Here is a 21,389-nt window from a genome sequence, read left to right on the forward strand (position 1 = left end):
GCCAAGATGCACGGTTTGAGGCGATATCAGCCCACTGGCGGTGGTCAATGTGGCAGGCACCAAGAGATTTCTTTAGGCAGTCCTTGTACCTTTTCTTTGGTGCACCTCTGTCACGGTGGCCAGTGGAGAGCTCGCCATATAACACGATCTTGGGAAGGCGATGGTCCTCCATTCTGGAGACGTGGTGGATCTTCAGCAGTGTGGACACAAACATATATAGCATAGTAAATGCAACTTCTGAATATTTCATATGCTTTAAAATCATTTTACAAATAAAATAAAATGGGATAATTAAGGTTTAAAAACTACATGACTAAGGATCATTCACTGTGTTCCTTTAGGATGTGTATGGACCCACAATAGGTTAATTTTTCACTTTGGTTGGATATCTCATAGCATAAGGAGGTCTTGCTAAATAACTGTTTTTGATTTCTATTTTGCATCCAATTGTGTTGTTTCTTGTGTTTCGAGGTAGTGTCCATTTCCCTTTACCTAGGCAGAACTCTTGAATATGAACAGTGATCACTGGCTGCAGCATAAATAATTGAAGCAGCGAGCTACCAAGTCACTGTATGGCAGATTTTTGTCTGTCGGGTTACAAAAGGCATTCCTAGGTAAACGTAAAGGACCACTTCCTCTATACTTTCAAATGCTTTTTACTCCTTTTGTTGATTGAAGCATGTTTCTCATTCCTGGAGGCCTACCCTTCTCCTTCCCACTCTCCTCCATGATACTCCAGCAAATTGGTTCCCTCCTATGGACCTGCCCCATCCTTTATCTTTTTACTCATTAATTTGACCACTCTAATAAATTAGAGTTAAAGTTTTACCTCTTCCTGAATATAACTCACCCCTACGTGTTCCTGCAACCTCACTAATTTCCTCTTCTAATGGCATCCCTTATATTCACTGCAATCCCTTTATTCCTTATAACTGGCAAGCATATTTCTGGCTTTAAACACTCTTATTTTTACTGTTTAATTATTAGCATTCAAGTTGGTGGACATCATGTACATGTAGCATTGTCTGAATTCACAAAGCTTTTTTTTGACCAAACCATTGTGTCCGCAGGGGGAAAAGGGAAAGAAAGGCAAAAAAGGGCCTAAGGGGGAGAAAGGAGAACAGGGTGCCCCTGGATTAGATGCACCTTGCCCATTGGTATGTCTCTGCTGTGTACTGGTATCAGATGAAAAGCCAAACAAAAGAGAGAGGCAGATTCTGTTCCAACTTAGTCATTCTAAGAAGCAAAACTACTTCAATATTTTATTTGAAGATTTTACAAAAGCATCAACTGAACTGACCGTGCCCTCTAGCAATTTGGTCACAGGGTTCACAAGATATTTTTCTGTGTGTGTAAAGAGGGTTTCAAATATTTCAATATTTATACAGCTACAAGGTACCTGATTTTAGAGGTGAAAAGCACTCCAAAATTGCTATTTTATTGCGAGATTCAGACTTGCACTTGGAAAAGGCTTCACAAAATGATATTTGTTTCTGAAAGCAGGCACCATTGAGACATTACGTGCAAAACTAAAACAGTGCTCAGTCATTTAATCTTAACAAAAAGTTAGAGAAATCCCTCTCTACACTCACTGCCTCTGGAATCGGTGGCTGCTTCTCTCTCCTGTTTATAAAATGTCAAGTGTTGGCCTCTCCGCAGGCAGAGCATTTCATTGTCAATAACAATGCAAGTTAATTTCAATAAACAGGGACTCCGCGGCAATAAGGGGGAAAAAGGGGAGCCAGGCCAACCTGGCCTGGATGGGCTGGATGCCCCTTGCCAATTGGTACAGTATTCTTTTTCCTACCAACCCTGCATGCATTGTTTAATTAGGCAATCTGCAAAAATGCAACATTATAGTCTGATTCTCTTTGCATTAGTGTAATGCACGTGCATGAATATACAGTACCTTCCTTCAGCTAACAAACCCCAATGCAAGAGGAGTGTGCTTTTTGCTTACTTACAGAACAATAAGTGTCATTTGCTGTATATTGTGTGAGGTATTGAATTCTCCTTTGTACATCACTAAGGAGGAAATAGGAAACTTAGAGACAATGAAAAATCAATACATGCACTGCATTAGGAAGCTCAGAATTGTCTTCATTATTAAAAATATAATTAATGCAGAATTCAGATGAATGCAAGAACTGGTCATGCAGTTACTCTTCCCAGCAATAACTTTTGTCCCAGCTACAAGATGTTTTTTTCTTCCGTTTCATGACCTAAAGGGGGAACTTTAGCCATCCTTCACATTGATTGGCAGAAGAGGGCTGGTAGTTAAATTGGTAGACTGGTGAAATTCACCCACCTGAGGGATGTTCTGTCCATCCATTATAAATATCTCTCTCTCACACACACACACACACACACACACACACACACACACACACACACACACACACACACACACACACACACACACACACACACACACACACACACACACACACAGAGTTGTCTGGCCCTTCATTTTAAGGAATGGTCAATCAAAAGGCCTAGTTAGATTCACTACAGACCAAAACAAAGTTCTCCTTCACAGACCAGTCAAATTCATAAACCAAGGCACAGATGGTTGAAACATCCCCTGGAAAAGTGTTTTCATTTAACCAGTATTTGCCATTGTAACAGTAGAAATACAGTTTTCAAAGGATTGAGTAAAATATAATCCATGTTGTTCTAACCAGTTTTGTCCATAAATATTTCAAAATGCTTTAATGAGGAAGTCCAATTTGTGTTAAACCCCTGGAAAATTAATGAGGGTCAGGGAACAAGTTGGAGAAACAAAACATTTTTACATTAAGGGCTATGAGTAATGTGAAACATTACAGCATCTATTTGTGTCCTGACATAATATTCCCTCTTACTTGTATTAGATCGATCTTGCTTACCTAACACTTCTCTACCCTTTGGCAGTACCAGTTATAACAAACAATGCCTTCCTTGAACTCAGCAGTTCCAAGCTTATACGAGTAACCCTTCACTGGTTATTAACATATTGCCAGGCAACCTTAACAAATTGCAGTTTACTCCAAAAAAACCTCAACTTTTCATTATTAGAATTTCATCTTGCTTCCAAAACCCTTCTTAATACAACCTCTGTTTCATTTGTGAAATAAAATGCATAACCATTTATACCCTATACCTCCATTGTACCAAAACGGCAAATTTATAATGTGGGAAAATATAAATAACACAGTAATTAGTATTGATGTAAATTTTAACACAAAACTGTTTTCAACTGATCAATGACTAATTATATAATTTTGGCGGGATTATATCAACAAGAATGAAAATTGAGTATAGACAGGTGCATGTGTATATACAGTATGAAAACTGTTATATTTCTTTTGGTTCTTTCACTGTTCAGACATGTTCAGGCTCATGAAAAAAGTTAAAAATATTAAATGGAATATATTACTATGCATGGTTATATTCTCTTTGAACTTTAATTTTGTACGAAATCCTGAAATTGCCATTGTTCCCATGTGTAGCCATCATACTTGATTTCAATGTAGAAATTTGCATTGAGTGACAGCTGGCAATGAGCTCACAGAGTTCTATTGATCATGATTGCTAAACGTGATTCTCTTAAAGTTATAAATTACATTTAGCTGCATAGCAATAGCGCCTTGTAATGTTCTCAAACCACGCTGCTTCATGAATGACAGAACAAAGGGCTACTAATGATAACCATCTTTAATGAAGCATAATATATGAAGATGTCAAGTTCTACATTGCAGTGTTAAAAGTCATGTAAAAATATTTTTAAATACATGTAGCAAATAGAATAATAGGATAGTATGGATCAATCCTCAAATTATGACAATTTCTCAAGAAGCAATGTGATTGTGGAGATAATTAAAGCTAGATGTTTCTCTGCTTAACATCGCATGTGCCAGACTCAAAAATTTTAGGAACTAAATCATCGAGTCTCTATCCGTATCTGGGAATTTCCTGAATAATGCCAACTAAAGCATCCTGTAACACTTTCCATGGATTTCTTAATTCTTCTTATCTGCCTGGAATAAATTCCATTTATTCAAGGAAGGAGCTCTTGGGAAATGGGAATCTTCAAAGAGGCAGGCCATAAATTCGAGTGAAGAAACTCTCTGGTAATCAGATAGAAATGTAGAAGTGGCTGCTATTTAGTTGACCTTCTAACACACACAAAGTCTGCTTGAGACTTGTGCTGCTCTAGGCGTTAATGGACGTGTAACATTTCGGCCTCGCTTTGAAAAGTCTATTCTAAAGTGAGGCTTTTGCCCAGCACAGAGAAGAGGAGACATTTCTTCATCCAGATGGTTGGAAGTGGGCAGAGGGAATTCTGTGTGTTCAGGAAAATAGTTGATATATTTTTAAATATGAAAGGAAGAGAGGGGTAATGAGGTGAATGTAGGAAAGCAACACTGAGGTGAAAGGTCAGCCCTGATCTTAATAAATGTTAATCAAATTATCCTGCCTCTATTTGTTATTGTTATTAAGTAACACACATCCAAGCCATTTAAACTAAAGACATGCAGCAATGCTTCAAGTAACACAACAAGCAATCTATCTGAGTGCTCAAGGAAAGTGCATTGTCCAATTTATGCCAAGGAGAAGTGAGCGGGAGGAGAAACAAACCAATATTCCCAATGAGAGAACATTGCATTACCTTAATGTGATTTCACATGGAGAATCTGAATCTCCTGCCACTTTTGCAAAGCTTCCGATACCCTTCAATCAGACTTACTATTTGAAATTGAGAGAGCTAGCTCTAAGAAAGCATGTTGACCAGCGGGTGTTAATAGGGAACAATTGAGAAAAGACGCGTGGGAGGAAGAAATACACAGACAGCGATGACGCTGTTGACCCCAGTCACCCACTGCCCCCTCCCCCCTTACCCCTTACTCGCACCACCAAAGCATGGTGATGGTTAATCACACCCTTGTCTGCAGGAAGTACTAGACTATTACTACCACTGTCTCAATCTGCACTAAGTCCTGCAAACAATGACATTTTATTATAAATATTTCAGGGATTACTTACACAATGTAAAAATTATATTTCAGTTGATACTTTAAATCATGAATAATTCATTGCTTTCACTGTTCTTGTTGTACTAATGAAAGTCACAAATTTTGATTCTATTTCTGCAGATGAATAATTAACTTGTCATCATCATGTGCACAAAATGGAACAGGAAAGTGACACAGGTGAAACATGACGAGTGCCTTGTACAATTTTCCAGTGGGATGTACTTCAAAAAAATGGGTGCAAATGCTGCCGTACAGCCCCAAATCCCAGTCTAAGGAGCTATTGATGTACCAATAAATGGGTACAAGTCTGCTCCTTTCTGCTCAAATTTATAGCCTCTAATTTTCCATGAAAATATTTCCAGCTTACTGTGATATCTTTGTGTAAATAAAATACCTTTTGCTTTGATGACAAAAAGGAATGACAGAAGCCATTGCCCCTTCCCAAGATTAAAGAGCAACTCTATATTGGTTAACTAACTGAACCATCCATTCAGATTTGTTAACACTGCAATGTGGAAGTTATTGAATTGGCTCTATTGTTAGAAACAACTGTGCATAAATACTGAACTCTTTTAGCAATCATTGGGTTAATAAAGTTGTGTTTACTGGCAATGGCTGCATATAGTTCAGCTGTAAAAGAGTACCTGGCAGGAATGCTGGCCCTTGCTACTCTTGTTTTCCTATGTACTAATCAAAGAATTATGTTTTGATTACAATAGGGTCCAGATGGATTGCCAATGCCAGGATGTTGGCAGAAGGTAAGAAATGCCTGATAGCTTTACATTATGTTAAGTGAAATAATCAATTGTACATTAACCACAATTATCACCCCAAAACTAAGACCTATTATTCCTATTACCTATAATTTTGGAGAAGATTTGACTGTGCAAAATTATAGTGAGGAAGGTAATATTAGTTTATGTATATTGAAGTAGATTCTGTTCTATCATGTTACTTTGGCTGCGTGCGCTTCTTTAAGAAGTTGATCACCATTCTGTTAACTCCACTGAATGGACAGGTGACATTTTTAAAGAAGCCAATCACCATGAAACAGACAGTAGCCTCTTTCCAATGAAAATATGATCCTAATGACAGTTAGTCCCTTGACTTCAGTTTTAAGAAATGTAAGTGGAGCTGGTGTAACAAACATGTTACATGTTTCAGTCCAAAAATTTGTAGGGAAACCTTTTTGCTGAAAGGAACATTCACCTGTGCCTCACCTGTATGTGGCATATTGCTTGGGCATCCCAGAATTCTGCATTACTACTTGCCTTTTCTTGCATGCACCCTTGATTAGAACCATACTTCGAGAACCTGCCTATGCAAAATTGAACTGGGAGCAGAGCTGAAGGTAGGGTGGTGTAGGCCAGTATGGGAAAATGGTCAAATGCAATGAGTGCAAGTGGGTTAAAGCAGCAAATACATCTAGCAATGCAGATGTATCCTGAATGCAAGTGACTTCAGGGATCCTTCCACTCAACCAACGTTACCTTGGCAGGTAAGACTATGACAGGCTGTGGGGAAAGAGCAAGACACCAGAAATTACAGAATGCAGAGTTCATTTGAGGATATTGAGACAAAGGAAATAACAAAGATAGGGATTTTAAAAATCATTGCGTTTTGAAATCAGGTTGCTGGTGGATTAACCACCATGTGATCTTTGTCCAAATCCAAGGATTTTAGAGAGATACATTTCTATCTAAATGCTACTAGAACATGATTTTGTTAAAGCAGAAACCACACTTGTGGCATGCAGCAATATAATTGGAAGCCAAAGTGACTTTTCAGGCAGAGTGATGTAATTTATCAATTTTTAAGTCAAATTATAGGAATAATTTTCTTTGAAGCCATTTTTTATTTGTTCATCTCGTAATATGCATTGCTGAATAGGAATGAATCATTTGTAATTACTAACTGCTCATGTACTTTTTACTTAACATTTGTGTGTCTTTGTTTTTTTTTTGCAGTGATGAGTCTAACACGAAAGCATGAAGTTTGTATATAATGCTCCGTATTTTGTATTTATATAGTTGTAATGGCTTTAAAAAGTCAAGAAAATGCTCACACATAAGCTGCTTCTACTTATAGTATGAAGTCACATATCACAGATTGACTGACAGAGCAGTTCTGTTGGCAACTCATTGTGACACAAAGAAACAATGTGGGAATGTTGTTTACCAGTGCTCTGAGTGAGCTTTGTCTCACCTCATGTATTTTGCATGGGCAAATGCCATTCATACTTTCCAGACCAAGTTCGGACATATAATTGTGACCAAATAGACTAAAGCCAATCAATACTGTGGAATGTCATTGGTTGTTTCCATTGTAAATAACTTGGCCATTGCTTGCAATCTCCACCTAAGGTCCCATTGCTGATTTCCAGCTGTCATATCTGTTCAAAAGAGAAATGCATGAAACATTTGACCAGTGCTAGATGTGTGACCACTTCAAACACAAGCATTCTGTGCAATCAGACCTGTAGCCAAAGCCTCTGAACTGTCTTTTTTCTTTCTCCATCTAAAGGGAGGAAACCCCTGGCTCATTGCCAGAAAGAAATAATTGAAATGCAGAGGAAAAGGGGTTTGAATTTTCAAAAAATTATGCCTAACCTTCTGTTATTCTACATCTTGTGTTGTGGATGAAGTAACCATGGCAGCATCAATTTTTTTTTATTTTGTGCAAGCCAGTTCAAATGGATGATAGAGTGGCTGAGTACATATTTCAGTGCTCCAAGGGCCAGTCTTTGGCTGATGCACAGACAGTCAGCACTGACAGCATTGCGTGGCCAGGCTACAGCATGGAAAGTTTTTCCTTCAGAGGATTTGGAAGAACAAGTGGATTTAAATGATTCCATAAAGGAACAAGGAACTTCTTCATGGAGAGAGAGGTGTCAATCCTGAATAAGAAAAAGGAAATAGCTTTTGACTGAGGTTGACACTGGCCACATGATTTTTCAACCTAAATGGGAAATTTAAACTGGCTCCAATGGATAGTCTGGAGTTGATTCTGAATTGAAAGGACTGATATCACACATCTAAAGCATCTTGGTAACACTTTGCTTCTGTTGCCAAACAGTGGAGAGATGCTGAAGATTTTATGCATGACAATTAGGAAGATTCCAGCATGGAAGATCAAGAGTGTTTTGGATTTTAATTGAAAAGCTCTCTGAAGCATACGTCCCAGAACCTTGATTTTAATGCATCGATAACAAGACCTTTTGTGCCTCAACTATTCATTACTTTATACATTTATCTTTCATAATATAAATGCAAAGCCCTGGTGTTATATTTAAATGAAATGCTTCCATTTGAGGCATTTTATGATAATCCCTTCTCAACTATTAATTATAATGGTGTGTTCTTTACTGCCTTTATGTCCACATTTGCTGTGGACATAACTTTTGTTTTGATTCAAGACAGGACTCCCTGAAGATTGTTTTACTGCATCCCCTTCCCACTGACACTGCTATTGCAAGCAGTTTAGGTTTTATGGAATTTTGCATATATTTTTTTGAGCAACTGCACCTACTGATTTAAAACTTGGAATCAACCCAGTATTATATTTTTTTCTGTATCCTTTTGTTGATTCTCACACACCTGTTAGTGCCCAATTGTGTATCAGAAAACCTGGTCCTTTAATAGTCCAAATGTTTCTGAGATTGAAAGCAAGCAATGAAAATCTTGTTTATTTCTTAACAAAAGCCTTCTTCTACTTAGTATCCACATTTTATGAGGATATAAATGCTAAAAGTAGTATTTCAATCCTTGTGTGTTAATGTACACAAGTATTATTCATTATATGGAAAGCTCAACATTTGGCATTGAGCTTTAAGTAAAAGGAAATATGATCCCTATAGTAACCAATGGATATATTGTCCCTATCTTCTCATTATTTTTTACTAAATCTTGACCCCCCCCAGTTCTATTTTTTTAATGAACTGTTGAATAATATGTCCATTTTATGTCTATTTTGACAAAAGGATAGAGACCTAACATCCTATTAGTTTGAAACATCCAATTTGCTTTTATTGATGTGGGCAAAAGTTGAGGCAACTGTATATTTTTAATGCTAAGACCAAGTCCTCATATTGTCACCAATATAATAACGCTGCTTTAGTTGCAAAGTGTTTATCTTTTGATATATGGGAGGTATGATTATATGTCTTTATTATGTATAAAATGTTAATTACGTTTTATTATCTAACTTTAACCATTCCGCATATTCCTAAAGCGTTTTATTGTAAAATGCACAGTCACGACAGTGGTTCATCAAACCAGCAATTTTTTTTAGTGTCAGATGATGGGAATATTTTATGCAATCTTTCTTGTTATATATACAAATATATATATTTGGTTCTTATTGTCCCGCTTAAATCCTCAAATGCGCAAGTGAACTGTTGTTAATTCACATTAACACATTCTTCAAGCTTTTTTCCTGAATTAAATTCACATCAAAATTCACAGTACAAATGCTTATGTTGCTATCAACTTAGCTCATGAAAAATATGTTAAAATGCAGACTTTCTGGTTTTTTTTTTCATAAATTATCGCGCATGGAATCATTTTGTGGCTTGATTCTCCATGCAGAATGGTGTGAATTTTATCCAGATAGTGTTATTCATCAATCCTTTCCTTTCCCCAAATATTGCCAAGTTGTTCCCATGTTTTTGTAAAATGTCCACCTTGATTATTGAAAGTTAGAAACAAAAGTCAGGCAGGAGTTTGCGTTCTAGGAGTTTTTTCCACTTGCAGAATAATGCATACAATTCTTTTTGATGAGTCAACAAACAGCAAGGTACCATAAAAAAAAACTCAATGTGGGCAAAAGATCACCCTCTGTTTGATTGCATTAAATAATTATTATAGGGCTTGGCACAACAGTAGACATAAAGATTCAATGTGAAGCCTTATAATCTAGTCCTTGCACAACAGGTTTTACATTTCTAATCCAACAAGGTAGATGCTTAAAAAATTACCATGAGGGTTGAAGGTAAAGCAATGTCATGCATAGTTTGTTGATTAATCCATTTTAAAGGGCTTAGTCATTCATTTTATCCTTTCTTTTCTATTGAGCTTTCCACAATTTGGCAATCTGATACAAGCAGAAAAGGTCTCCAATGATGGCTTAAAAGCTGTAAAAATCCCTGTTTACATATACTTTTACTGCAAAAGTATTACTTTATATTGTGAAAAGTACAGTTATTTATTTCACTCTGCGCAACAATTGACCTGATACATTTTTAGATTGAGATACCAACTTTAACAAAACTATGTATGCCCACTCACTTCAGTTCTTATGGTAGTAATTCTTATTAAACAATGAAAGTGCTTTTGGTGTTCGAATGGTCAAGTTTTGTACACTTACTGCTGAATGTACCATCAACGCAAAGACATAGTACTTGGCCTTTGAATCAGCAATAAAATAATACATCTGAATTCATAAATGCAAAATACTGTCCTGGTTTGAATAGGTGACAGAAAGATGGTACATGTCCCAACTAGTTGAAAAGTAGTCATTTTAAGGAATCCATGCTGTCAATTGCAAAAAATAATTATTTATGGCAACTAAAAATATTAAGTGATAAAATAATTGCAACAATTATTCCAAATAATGTAGCTACTTTCACCCATGACCTCTTACAGAGCTTTAATATCAATGCAATATATAACATGGACAAAAAGCGATATTTTGTTTCAATTTAACTCTCCCATTAAACAACATTTCCATTACGTTAGTTTAATCTGAGAACGATCAGAGTGCCCTTCACCATGGGAAATAGATTTTACAGAGTAATAGCAGAGGAAAAGTGGATGAGAGCCATCATTGTTGATCTGCACTCCCAATATGTTGCTGGTGTATTTCAATACTTTGTTAGGTTATCAAACCTGTTTCAAACCTAATACAATGAGTATCAGGAAGCAAGATAGAGCGATTCAAGCCCCTCAGCTTATTCCCTGGAATTCTGCCCAGTTGGAAACTTATGAATACTTAGTGTCGTGATTATATGTTTGTAAGGGAAAAAAATGTCACCACCTGCTCTCTGACACCTGCAGACCAAAGGATCTGTGTGTGGCTGCAGCTGAAGAAAGTGTAGGCTTGTTACAAAATCCTGGCACATCTTTCTGGCCTTCTGGCATTGAAATTCACCAGATTATGTCTCAGAAGATCATAAGATAGAGGAACTGAAGTAGGCCATTCAGCCCATCGAGTCTGCTCTGCAAATCCACCCTGAGCTAAACTGTTCTCACATCTAGTTCCAAATTCCAGCTTTTTCCCCATATCCCTTGATACCTTGACTAATTAAATACCTATCAATCTCCCCCAATGATCGGGCCTCCACAGCTGTATATGGCAACCAATTCCACAAATCCACAACCCTCTGGCTAAAGAAATTGCTCCTCATTTCTGTTTTAAATGGGTACCTTCTAATTCTAAGACAGTGCCCTCTTATCCTGGATTCACCCACCAAGGGAAACATCTTATTCACATCTACTCTGTCCAATCCTTTCAGCATTCAAAATGTTTCTGTGAGATCTGCTCTCATTCTTCTAAACTCCAATGAATACAGTCAAAGAGCCACTAAACATTCTTCATACTTTAGCCCTTGCATTCCAGGAATTATCCTGGTAAATCCTCTCTGCACTCTCTCCAAAATCATTACATCCCTTCTAAGGTAAAGGGCCCAAAAATGCACACAATACTCCAAATGAGGTCTCACTAGTGCCCCATAGAACCTCATCAACACCTCTTTACTCTTATACACTAAAACCCTTGAAATGAATGGTTACATAGCATTTGCTTTCTTTACAGCCAATCCAACCCTGTGGTTAACCTTTAGATAATGCTGTATGAGGATCCTCAAGTCCCTTTACACCTCCAATTTTTGAATTTTCTCCTCATCCAAATAATAATCTGCCTTTTTATTTCCTCTTCCAAAATGTACAATCGTACATTTCTCAACATTGTATCTCATCTGCCATTTCTTTGCCCACTTTCCTAAGCTGTCCAAGTCTCTGCAACCTTTCAGTTTCTTCAATACTTCCTACTCCACCACCTCTCTTGGTGTCTGTTGTATATTCCTCCCACTGTAAAACACACTCACACGAGAAATGGTTAATCCCTTATGTTCTTTATTTAATCTAAAATGGTTTTACTGTGTCCCACAACACACATCTGTTATCTGACATCACATGCATCTGTATTCTATAACACTCTTTCCCCTCCCAAAAAAAAACTATAACTAAACTAAGAATACCAATAACATAAGTCTGTGGCAACAAGTACTACACATTTCGAAGCACAGTACTTCTCAATCAATCATGGGATGTAGTCCTTAAAATGTAACAGAGGATGCTTCTCACATTTAGATCTCCTCAGCAATGGAAGGCTTGGAGGACTTTTTGTCTTCTCCGGAGAAACCTTTGGTCTTTCTGGGGAAACTTTCAATCTTGAAAGAGAAAGTACCATTTCCTCATTGGCTGACCCTAGGGATTGAGTAGTTACTGTTGGGATGTCTGGTGGCGGCTCATCGGTCTTCCATGTACCCAACGGTGAGGGTATCTCTGGAACAGGTAATGGGGTAAGATCCAATGTGTCCTCGTTGGCATAAACCCACTCTGCATCTTGTGTGTCAAAGAGATCATGTACCTTGGAAATGGACCCTGGAGTATCTATTGCTCTCAATTGGTCGATCTGTCGTTTCCATATCATTTCTCCCAACAGTACAGAATATGAACATGGGCTCACTTTTTTTTTCAGAAGAACTCCTCTTATCCATGTTTCTTTATTCTCTCGGTAATCTCTCACCAATACTTGTTGTACAACTTCTAGAATTCTGGTTGGTTTACCAAGAGATGCAGATTGCTGGATACGAAACCCGTGTTTGGGTGTACCATGGAGAATAAAGTTGGGTCCAAACATCAGTTCTACTGGTGTGTGTTTTGTTGTCGAGTGTGGGGTTGTCTTGAGAAAATTTGCGATCCTGTGATGCCACATTATGTTCGATGATTTCTGGGCCTTCATGGCCTTTTTAAAAGACTGTATAAAGTGTTCTGCTCGGATGATAGGGTGCTGATAACATGTGTCTTATATTATTTTTTGCAAGAATTGGTTGAAAGCATCAGACACAAATTGTGGTCCATTGTCGGAGAACAGTTTTATTGGCAAACCGTACATTGCAAAAGTACTCCTTAGTCTATCAATTGTTTTTTTCTTCTGTTGTTATCCACATTTGGGATACCATTGGCCTTTTGGAGTGTGCATCCAACACAATCAGAAAATTTTTCCCCATAAATAGACCAGGAAAATCAATGTGAATTCGGTGCCAAGGGTGTGAAGGCCATTTCCAGGGTTAGCTTCGACTTGGGGTGATTTAGGCTGCATTTTTTGGCAAATGTGACATCTTCTCATGCTCTGTTCAATGTCCATGTCCATTGATGGTCACCAGAAATGCATGCTTGCTAGGCGCCTTCATTCGGACCATCCCTGGATGATTGTTGTGGAGTTGGCTAACATGGTTGGTTGCCATTTCTTCAGAATGATTGTTTTGTTCCCCATAATAAACAACCCTCTTCAATCAATCTCGTTACTGCGCATATAATAAGGTTTTAAGTCGGGCCTAATCCTCTTGGCTTCAGGCCATCTCTTTAACGTAAAGTCCAGGATCTTTGATAAGGCCACCTCCTTTTGTACTGCTTTACTGATAGTTTTTGCTGTAATTGGTAAATGTCGAGATTGCTCTTGATTAATGGTTGTGGCCTCTGCGGTCCAGTTGATCAATCTTTCTATTTGTCTGTCTGGGGTAGAGGTAGGCGAGACAAAGCATCCGCGTTGTAGTTTTCCTTCCCTCGACTACATTTTAAATCGTAATCATATGCTGCGAGCTGCATTTCCCATCTTTTAATTCTTGTGGCTGCTAGTACCGGAATGCATTTATTCGGGCCCAAGATTAAACTCAGCGACTTGTTGTCTGTCACTAAGGTAAACCTTCTACCATATAGGTACTGATGAAATCTTTTGACACCAAAAATTAAGGCCAGTCCTTCTTTTTCCAGTTGTGCATAATTCTGTTCTCAGGGTGTTAAAGAGCGAGGAGCGTAAGCTGCAGGTTGTTCTCTTTCGGTGACCTGTGACAATACTGCTCCTATACCCACTGGTGATGCATTGACCACCAGGTCACTTCTTTGCCTGGGTTGTAGTGAAGGAGAATATTATCTTTAGCAGTAAGCATTATCTTAAACAGCTTGAAAGTTTTCTCTCTTTCTATGCTTCAACACCATTGTTGATCCTCCTATAGTAGTTGGTTAAGTGGGTTGTTCAATATGGACAGGCAGGGGATGTGTTTTCAATAATGGTTCACTAAACCTATGAATGACTGTAATTCCACTCAATTTTATGGGCAAGATGCCCCGCAGATGGCTTCAGTTCCTACTGTATTCATCTAGACTCCTTCACTGTCAATTGTAAACCCAAATATGTTACTGAGGGTACCATAAACACATTTGTCTTGATGTAGTCTGATCTTTGCTTCCTTCAGTCGAGTTAGTACCTTTTTCTAGGTTTGCCAAGTTCTCTGTGTTGTTGCGACCAGTAATGATAATGCTAGGTAACCTCCCATATTTATTCCATGCAACAACTTATCCATTATGGATTGAAATATTGTGGGTGCAGCTGATATCCCATATGACATTCTGCTATATGTGAACAATCCTAAATGAGTATTGATTGCCACATATTTTCTCGACTCAGAATCCAATTCAACTTGCTGATAGGCTTGTGATAAATCCAGATTCATGAAATTCTTACCACCATTCAATGATTGAAACAAGTCTTCTGTTCTGGGAATTTGATGTCGGGGTACTTGCAGAGCCTGATTAATGGTGACCTTATAGTTACCACAAATTTGAATTTCACCATTGAGTTTTCTTACAGGAACTATTTGGGAGGCCCAATCGCTGTACTGTTCTCAATAATTCCTTTATTTTCCAGTCTGTTGTGTTCAGCTTCGATTCCCTTCTTCATTGCAAAAGGAACCATCTTTGGTTTGAAGAATTTGGGATTGGCCTCCAGTTTCAAGTAAAGTCTGGCTTGGAGTCCTTGGATTTTCCCCAGGTTTTTTCCAAATATCTGGTACTTTTGGAACATTTGCTCCAGTTTTGATTTTTGTTCTTGCTCAGTCTACATTTTTTATTGCCCCAATGTCCTTCCAATCCCATTGGATTTGTGACATCCAATCTCTTCTAAACAAAGCGGGCCTCTTTTTGTCCACAATGTCTGTCCCTTATATTCAATATTTACCTTGCATTTTCCCAGTACTTTGATTTTCTCTCTGGTGACTGTTTTCAACACCATGTTGGATTGTCCCACCTTGAGATTGGGTAATACTCTAGTTTTTTAAATCTTTGGCATTAAGGACACCACGGCCACAGTGTCCAGTTCAATCCGAACTGGTTCATTGTTAATGTTAGCGGGAATCAAGATTTCTGAATTGCAGTCTGCAACTTAACCATAAAACCCTTCAATCCATAATCTAAATCATCAATATACATTGTAAAAAGAAGCGGCCCCAACACCACTAGTAACTGGCAACCAACCAGAACAGGATCCCTTTATTCTCACCCTTTGTTTTGTGACTATCAGCCAATGCTCCATCCAGTCTGATGGAAGAGTGGAAGAGCTCAGCAACTACTCTCAGGTCTTTCCTGCATTTTTTACTCATTCTGTCCAATAATTGGGCAGGATTGGCCCTGGGTAACTTGTGTAACCCAGATGGCTTTTCACATCCAGGCTCTGCTGTGTCCACACAGCCACTACCACCTTTGCATCCAATGAACCACACTGGAGTTCAGACATGCTCATGGAAATAAAAATAACTTTTTTCACTGAAGGTTAAATTGTGCTCAGAAGCATTGCTATTGCTTCAGTTCTTGGTGTTTTTAGGGATTAATTGGTGCTCCCACTCAGTAAATTATTTGAACTGAAGATGATACTTAAAACCACCCTGTAATCATTCACAATCATTAGTAAACTCTCTCTCTCTCTCTCTCTGAAATGCCAAGAGTTTACAAGTTAACCTCCTCCTATATACTGTCCTATTATAGATACTGTATATACTGTTTCCAATTTACCATTTCTTAAGTTGCTATGTCACATGACTCCTGATTGGAATTGCACACAATATTATTACTTCAACCTTCCTTTAAATATCATTCAGCAACCCCTTTTATGAAATGTTTATGATGCAGACTTTTTAATTAACGTGCTCTAGGGCTCGTCCACCTGCTACTCCAACAACAACAAAAAGTTTGCAAAAAGTACAGATGAAAGAAGTGCTATCTCCAATCCTATTAAACCAGGGACACAGATAAAGCTGTTTCCTGCTGCTTGTACTATGTCTTTGCTGGGAAGCCCATCTGCTCAAACAGTGCAAGTATGTTAGTAAAATACATGCTTTACTATAGTTGGATGACATTTTGGTGAAATGTTTAAAATTAATGTGTTTTTATGTATTTTTCAGATACATAATATAGGCATGATTTTTATTTGCTTTCCTTTATTTTTGCAGCATTTAAATTTTTCCACAGTTAGTATTGTCTAAAAGACAGGAATTGTTTCTGTTTTTTTTTAATGTAACAGGAAGTAAATGTCAGTTTTTAACTTCAGACGCTGCTTCCTGCTGCTTTGACTGAGGTGAAATTGGCGTCATGTATTTGAGCGCAACAGATACAGGTCTAAAAAAGGTTAAAGTGTGGCTCTTTGGTCATTTCAAAAGCAACTTAATAAATTCAACATCTTGCTCTTTGTGTGATTTGACTCTGATGACATGATGAGGAATTGCAATTATTAATTTAGTTTTTAATCATTTTATATCATTATGCTTGAACCATATATATGATTGATTTCATTTTACATCAATTGTGTTTTTGTATATTTCTAAGAACTTGTTTTAATATTAAGAAGTTGACCTTCAGAACTATTTTTACAAAATGATTTTCTGGCATAAATTATATGTGACATGAATCATAGCCATCTCTTTTCTGATATTTCTATGCCTTTTGTTTCATTGCCACCACCTGCCGTAACTCGCTGTAAAAGTGCAGTACATTCGTTTTTACCCTTTTGCTGCTTGTTATTTCAATATTGTTACAACAAACACAGGAGGTGCAAATTGCTATTGTCTTTAATAATATTCTGACCACTATGTGGTCACTTATGCGGATTTTTTTTATCCCTTAGTGGCATATTGAAGAGTTACTTTTGGTTGGCTCTATACACTGAAGCGACCAGCTCTCCAGTTTCATTATCAACATATTATCAACACAGTAGATGCTATCAAGCTGAATCACAAAATTTATCAGTGCCATTTTTTGTGTGTTTTTATTTTCTTCTAAATGTAAATATAACAGAACAGTGATGGTTCGTACTACCTGCTTTGTTCTGGTCTTCATTTGGGAAAGAACATTAGTGCCCTCAAAACATTTTAATATTGAGAGCAAGTGTCACCTTGGCTCAGTACCGTGCATGGTAGGGAGAGAGCAGAGAATAAAGTAAAGCAACAGAGACAAGTAAAAGGAGTACTGATCCTGTCTATTGCATAGTCTTTTCCCTTGACAGTATCGTGCTCGCTTTGCACAAACAAATCTCACAGAGAAAGCAAGTGCCATTACGTCACCTTATGACTGATACTTGATCGCAGTTTCAAAAGAGCAGGAAATTGCAAGTAATTTAATTCTTTCATGGGAAATGAATGCACTCCTCAAGATTAGCTAAAGCCAAATTCTGTCAGTTTGTTCGAAGGAGAAAATTTTTCTTCATTATACAGTATATGATTTTAACAGCAGTCAAAATGTTAACATTTTTTTCAGTTGTGAACCACATCAGTATTTTGGTCTTTTAATGGTATTGCCAGAATAAAAGAAAATCTTGGTGTACCAAATTATTTGTTTAATTGAATCATTTCAACGTGGCCAGTGCAGACTAAGAAATATTGGATGGATTGACAAGCCTGGCCCATGCACTTTTCACTTCACCCCCCAACAGCATCCTAAAGACTTACATTGAAATATGCGTACAATGTTCAGACTTGGAAAGTGGGGTCAAATGCATGTGGTGATTGTCATGTAGCAAAAATATGCTCCTCACTCCAAATCATAAACTCCTTATCCTGATGAAGGTCTGGGTCATTTGGTCGTCAATCGATGGCTGAAGCCAATGCGACAAAACATCACCATGAAAAGATCCATCACTGTCTTATCTGTGATCTCATGAGAGAAGAACCAGAATATTTATAGAGTTGTAGATAGAGAGGAAGCCTATCAAAGTATTCAGCAGAATGTACATCAATTTGGAGAAATGAGGGGAAAATCTCGGTTGGAGTTTAATCCAGACAAATGTGGGGTGTTACAAGGTGCAAGGTCAGATATACAGCAAATGGCAGGACCATTTGGAACATATATAAATGGATCTTGAGAATATGGAAGCAAATACAGTAGTTCCATTTAAAAGGCATTTATACAGGCCTATAAACAGGCTTGGAAAGGAGGAATATGGATCATGTGCATGTAGATGTTCAATTTGGAGTCATGGCTGGCTCCGACATCAAGAGCCAGTCAACAGCTGCTTTTACCATTAGATTCGATGCTTATATCCTCAAAATGTTCTCAATATAAACAACCACTTTTGTATTTCCATATCACAACATCTATCTTTGAAACAAAATATAAGTCAAAGTACCAAAAAAATTAGATGCAAAATGTGAACATTAAAAGTGATCTTGATGCAAACCCACCCCCCCCCCCCCCCCCCATGTTTCTGTGCTGTGCTGTTCTATGTTATAAGTATTGGACTTAACTCCTTCCACACTCCCCTTATGGTGTCATGCTGGCCAGTTAGAGACCAGGAATGATCCTGAGCATGTGACTCATGACACCTGTCAGTGTGCTGCCCCAAAGGAGTAATTCAATAAGACCTGTGCCCAGACCAATTAAATTTTTTAAAAATTAAATTTAAACAAATAGCCCACGAGTCTGTACCACCCAATTCACACCTAATCAACATACATCCCCCGGTACATTTCAAATGGTGGGAGGAAACTAGACCCCCACCCCCCCAGGGAAAACCCACACAGACACGGGGAGAACGTACAAATTCCTTTCAGACAGCATAGGATTGGAACCCCAGTCCCGATCACTGGCACTGTAAAGGCACTTTGCTAACCAGTACACCAGCCGTGCCGCCTCTTACACAGCAGAGAAAACCATTACTTGCATGTCTATGCTGCAGCATCCAGCTAAGTAGACCTTACCATCTTCAGACCTGCCTTGGAGTTTCCAACCGAGCAAGTTGTAGAGAAGCAGATGGAACAGTGAAAATGGGGGTGTGGAAGAGTAGTGCAGCTCACCAGTACTGTACACCCAGTCATCAGGCTGAACCAGTCTCCACAGCTCCCATTTTCATCAACAACTGCTTTTACCATTAGATTCGATGCTAAGATCCTCAAATTAAATGTTCTCAATTTAAACAATCACATTTGTATTTCCATCATGTCATGTATCTTTGAAAACAAAATACAAGTCAAAGTAACTTTAAAAAATTAGATGCAAAATGTGAAAATTGAAAGTGATCTTGACGCAAACCCCCCCCCCGCACCAGCTATCCCAGTTACTACAGCATGGAAGGGGAAAGTCTGCCAATTACCACTCTGTGTGTAGAGTGACTTCCGAGAACAAGAGCATGAAAGAGGCCCAGTTGCAGATTACCGTGTCTTGGCTGCAGCTTGGACAGTCTAACTAGGCCATCCTGGGTTAACTATGCTGTGCTTAGTTTGTTGTAAATGAAGTGCATTTGGAAATAGTTTAATGCCCTGTGATGCAAAGAGAGTTTATTCCAGATGTACCCAAGTACATAGTTCTAAGGTTATGAAATTTGTGTATTTAAAAATCAGGTTCCAAAAGTCTAGCTTCCAGTTGTGATCACAGATGAAGCTTGGTTTTGATCCCTGCTAGAGTTACAGGGCTTAAACTATTACATGAAGAGGGGATGAGTTACTTAATTTGCACTAATGTCCCAATGATGAATTGTATAGATTCGTGGTAATGTATTGAGTTCCAGGGCAAAAGCTTTGGACAGTACCAATTATAACCATATAACCAAATACAGCACAGAACAGGCCAGTTTGGCCCTACTGGTCCATGCCAGAACAAATCCCCACCCTCCTAGTCCCACTGAGCAGCACCTGGTCCATACCCCTCCAATCCTGTCCCCTCCATGTAATTATCCAGTCTTTCCTTAAATGTAAATAACATACTTGCTTCAACCACCTCTGCCGGAAGCTCATTCCACATCCCAACCACCCTTTGCGTGAAGAAATTTCCCCTCATGTTGCCTTTATAATTTTTCCCCCTGCAATCTCAAACCATGGCCTCTGGTTTGAATATTCCCCACTCTTAATTGAAAAAGCCTATCCATGTTGACTCTCTCTGTCCCTTTTAAAATCTCCATCAAATCCCCCCTCAATCTTCTATGCTCCAGAGAAAAAAGCCCCAGGCTGCTCAACCTTTCTCTGTAACTCAAACCCTGACATCCTGTCAACATTCTCGTGAACCTTCTCTGCACTCTCTCTATTTTGTTTATATCCTTCCTATAATTCGGTGAGCAAAACTGCACATAGTATTCCAAACTTGGCCTCACCAGTGTTTTGAACAATTTCATCATAACATCCCAACTCTTGAATTCAATACTCCGATTTATGAAGGCCAACATTCCAAATGCCTTCTTCACCACTCTATCTACCTGAGTATCAACTTTGAGGGTACTATTTACCATAACTCCTAAATCCCTTTGTTGCTCTGCACTCCTCAATTGTCTACCATTCAATGTATATGACCTATTTAGATTTGCCTTTCCAAAATGCAACACTTCACACTTATCCGTGTTAAATTCCATCAGCCATTTCTCAGCCCACTCCTCTAGCTTTCCTATATCTCTTTTTAAGCTACGGTAATCTTCCTCACTGTCCACAATACCACCAATCTTTGTATCATCTGCAAACTTACTTATCCAATTTACCACCCCTTCTTCCAGATTGTTAATATATATAACAAACAATAGAGGACCCAGGACTGATCCCTGAGGAACTCCACTAGTCACCGGCCTCCAATTTGACAAACAATTTTCTACCAGTACTCTCTGACACCTCCCATCCAACCATTGCTGAATCCATTTCACTACCTCCTTATTTATACCTAACCTCCTGTGCTGAACTTTGTCAAAAGCTTTACTAAAGTCTAAATAGACAACATCCACAGCCTTCTCTCATCAATCTTTTTTGTAACCCCCTCGAAAACTCTATAAGGTATGTTAAGCATGATCTACCCC

The 21,389-nt window shown here is 38.2% G+C and overlaps 1 protein-coding gene and 2 long non-coding RNA genes across 12 annotated transcripts in view; 1 reads left to right on the forward strand and 2 right to left on the reverse strand.

The window, feature by feature from the left end:
• LOC138757692 (collagen alpha-1(XXV) chain) overlaps positions 1 to 7,315 on the forward strand; it is a 173,623-nt gene extending 166,308 nt beyond the window's left edge. For 6 of the 7 annotated variants that reach the window (XM_069925401.1, XM_069925399.1, XM_069925404.1 and 3 more), the window contains 2 exons: positions 1,071 to 1,157; positions 5,735 to 5,850. In XM_069925401.1, the coding sequence (XP_069781502.1) occupies positions 1,071 to 1,157; positions 5,735 to 5,788 (141 nt within the window). In that variant the 3' untranslated portion in view covers positions 5,789 to 5,850. Of the gene's footprint in view, positions 1 to 1,070; positions 1,158 to 5,734; positions 5,851 to 6,982 lie in introns of those variants that run through there. The other variant, XM_069925400.1, reaches the window with a different exon arrangement.
• The window catches only part of LOC138757694 (uncharacterized), a 41,701-nt gene that overhangs the window by 1,773 nt on the left and 18,539 nt on the right, over positions 1 to 21,389 (reverse strand). The gene's annotated exons all lie outside the window — the stretch shown is intronic.
• On the reverse strand, positions 4 to 19,830 carry LOC138757695 (uncharacterized). 2 transcript variants are annotated; one of them, XR_011353834.1, is made up of 4 exons: positions 19,772 to 19,830; positions 7,221 to 7,407; positions 1,965 to 2,025; positions 4 to 190 (listed from the first exon to the last, which is right to left on the reverse strand). It is a non-coding gene; the product is annotated as an uncharacterized lncRNA (long non-coding RNA). The 2 variants fall into 2 exon arrangements; XR_011353835.1 differs by having other exon boundaries at positions 19,710 to 19,780.

This window comes from Narcine bancroftii, chromosome 3 (assembly GCF_036971445.1).
Source record: "Narcine bancroftii isolate sNarBan1 chromosome 3, sNarBan1.hap1, whole genome shotgun sequence".
Taxonomy (NCBI): domain Eukaryota; kingdom Metazoa; phylum Chordata; class Chondrichthyes; order Torpediniformes; family Narcinidae; genus Narcine; species Narcine bancroftii.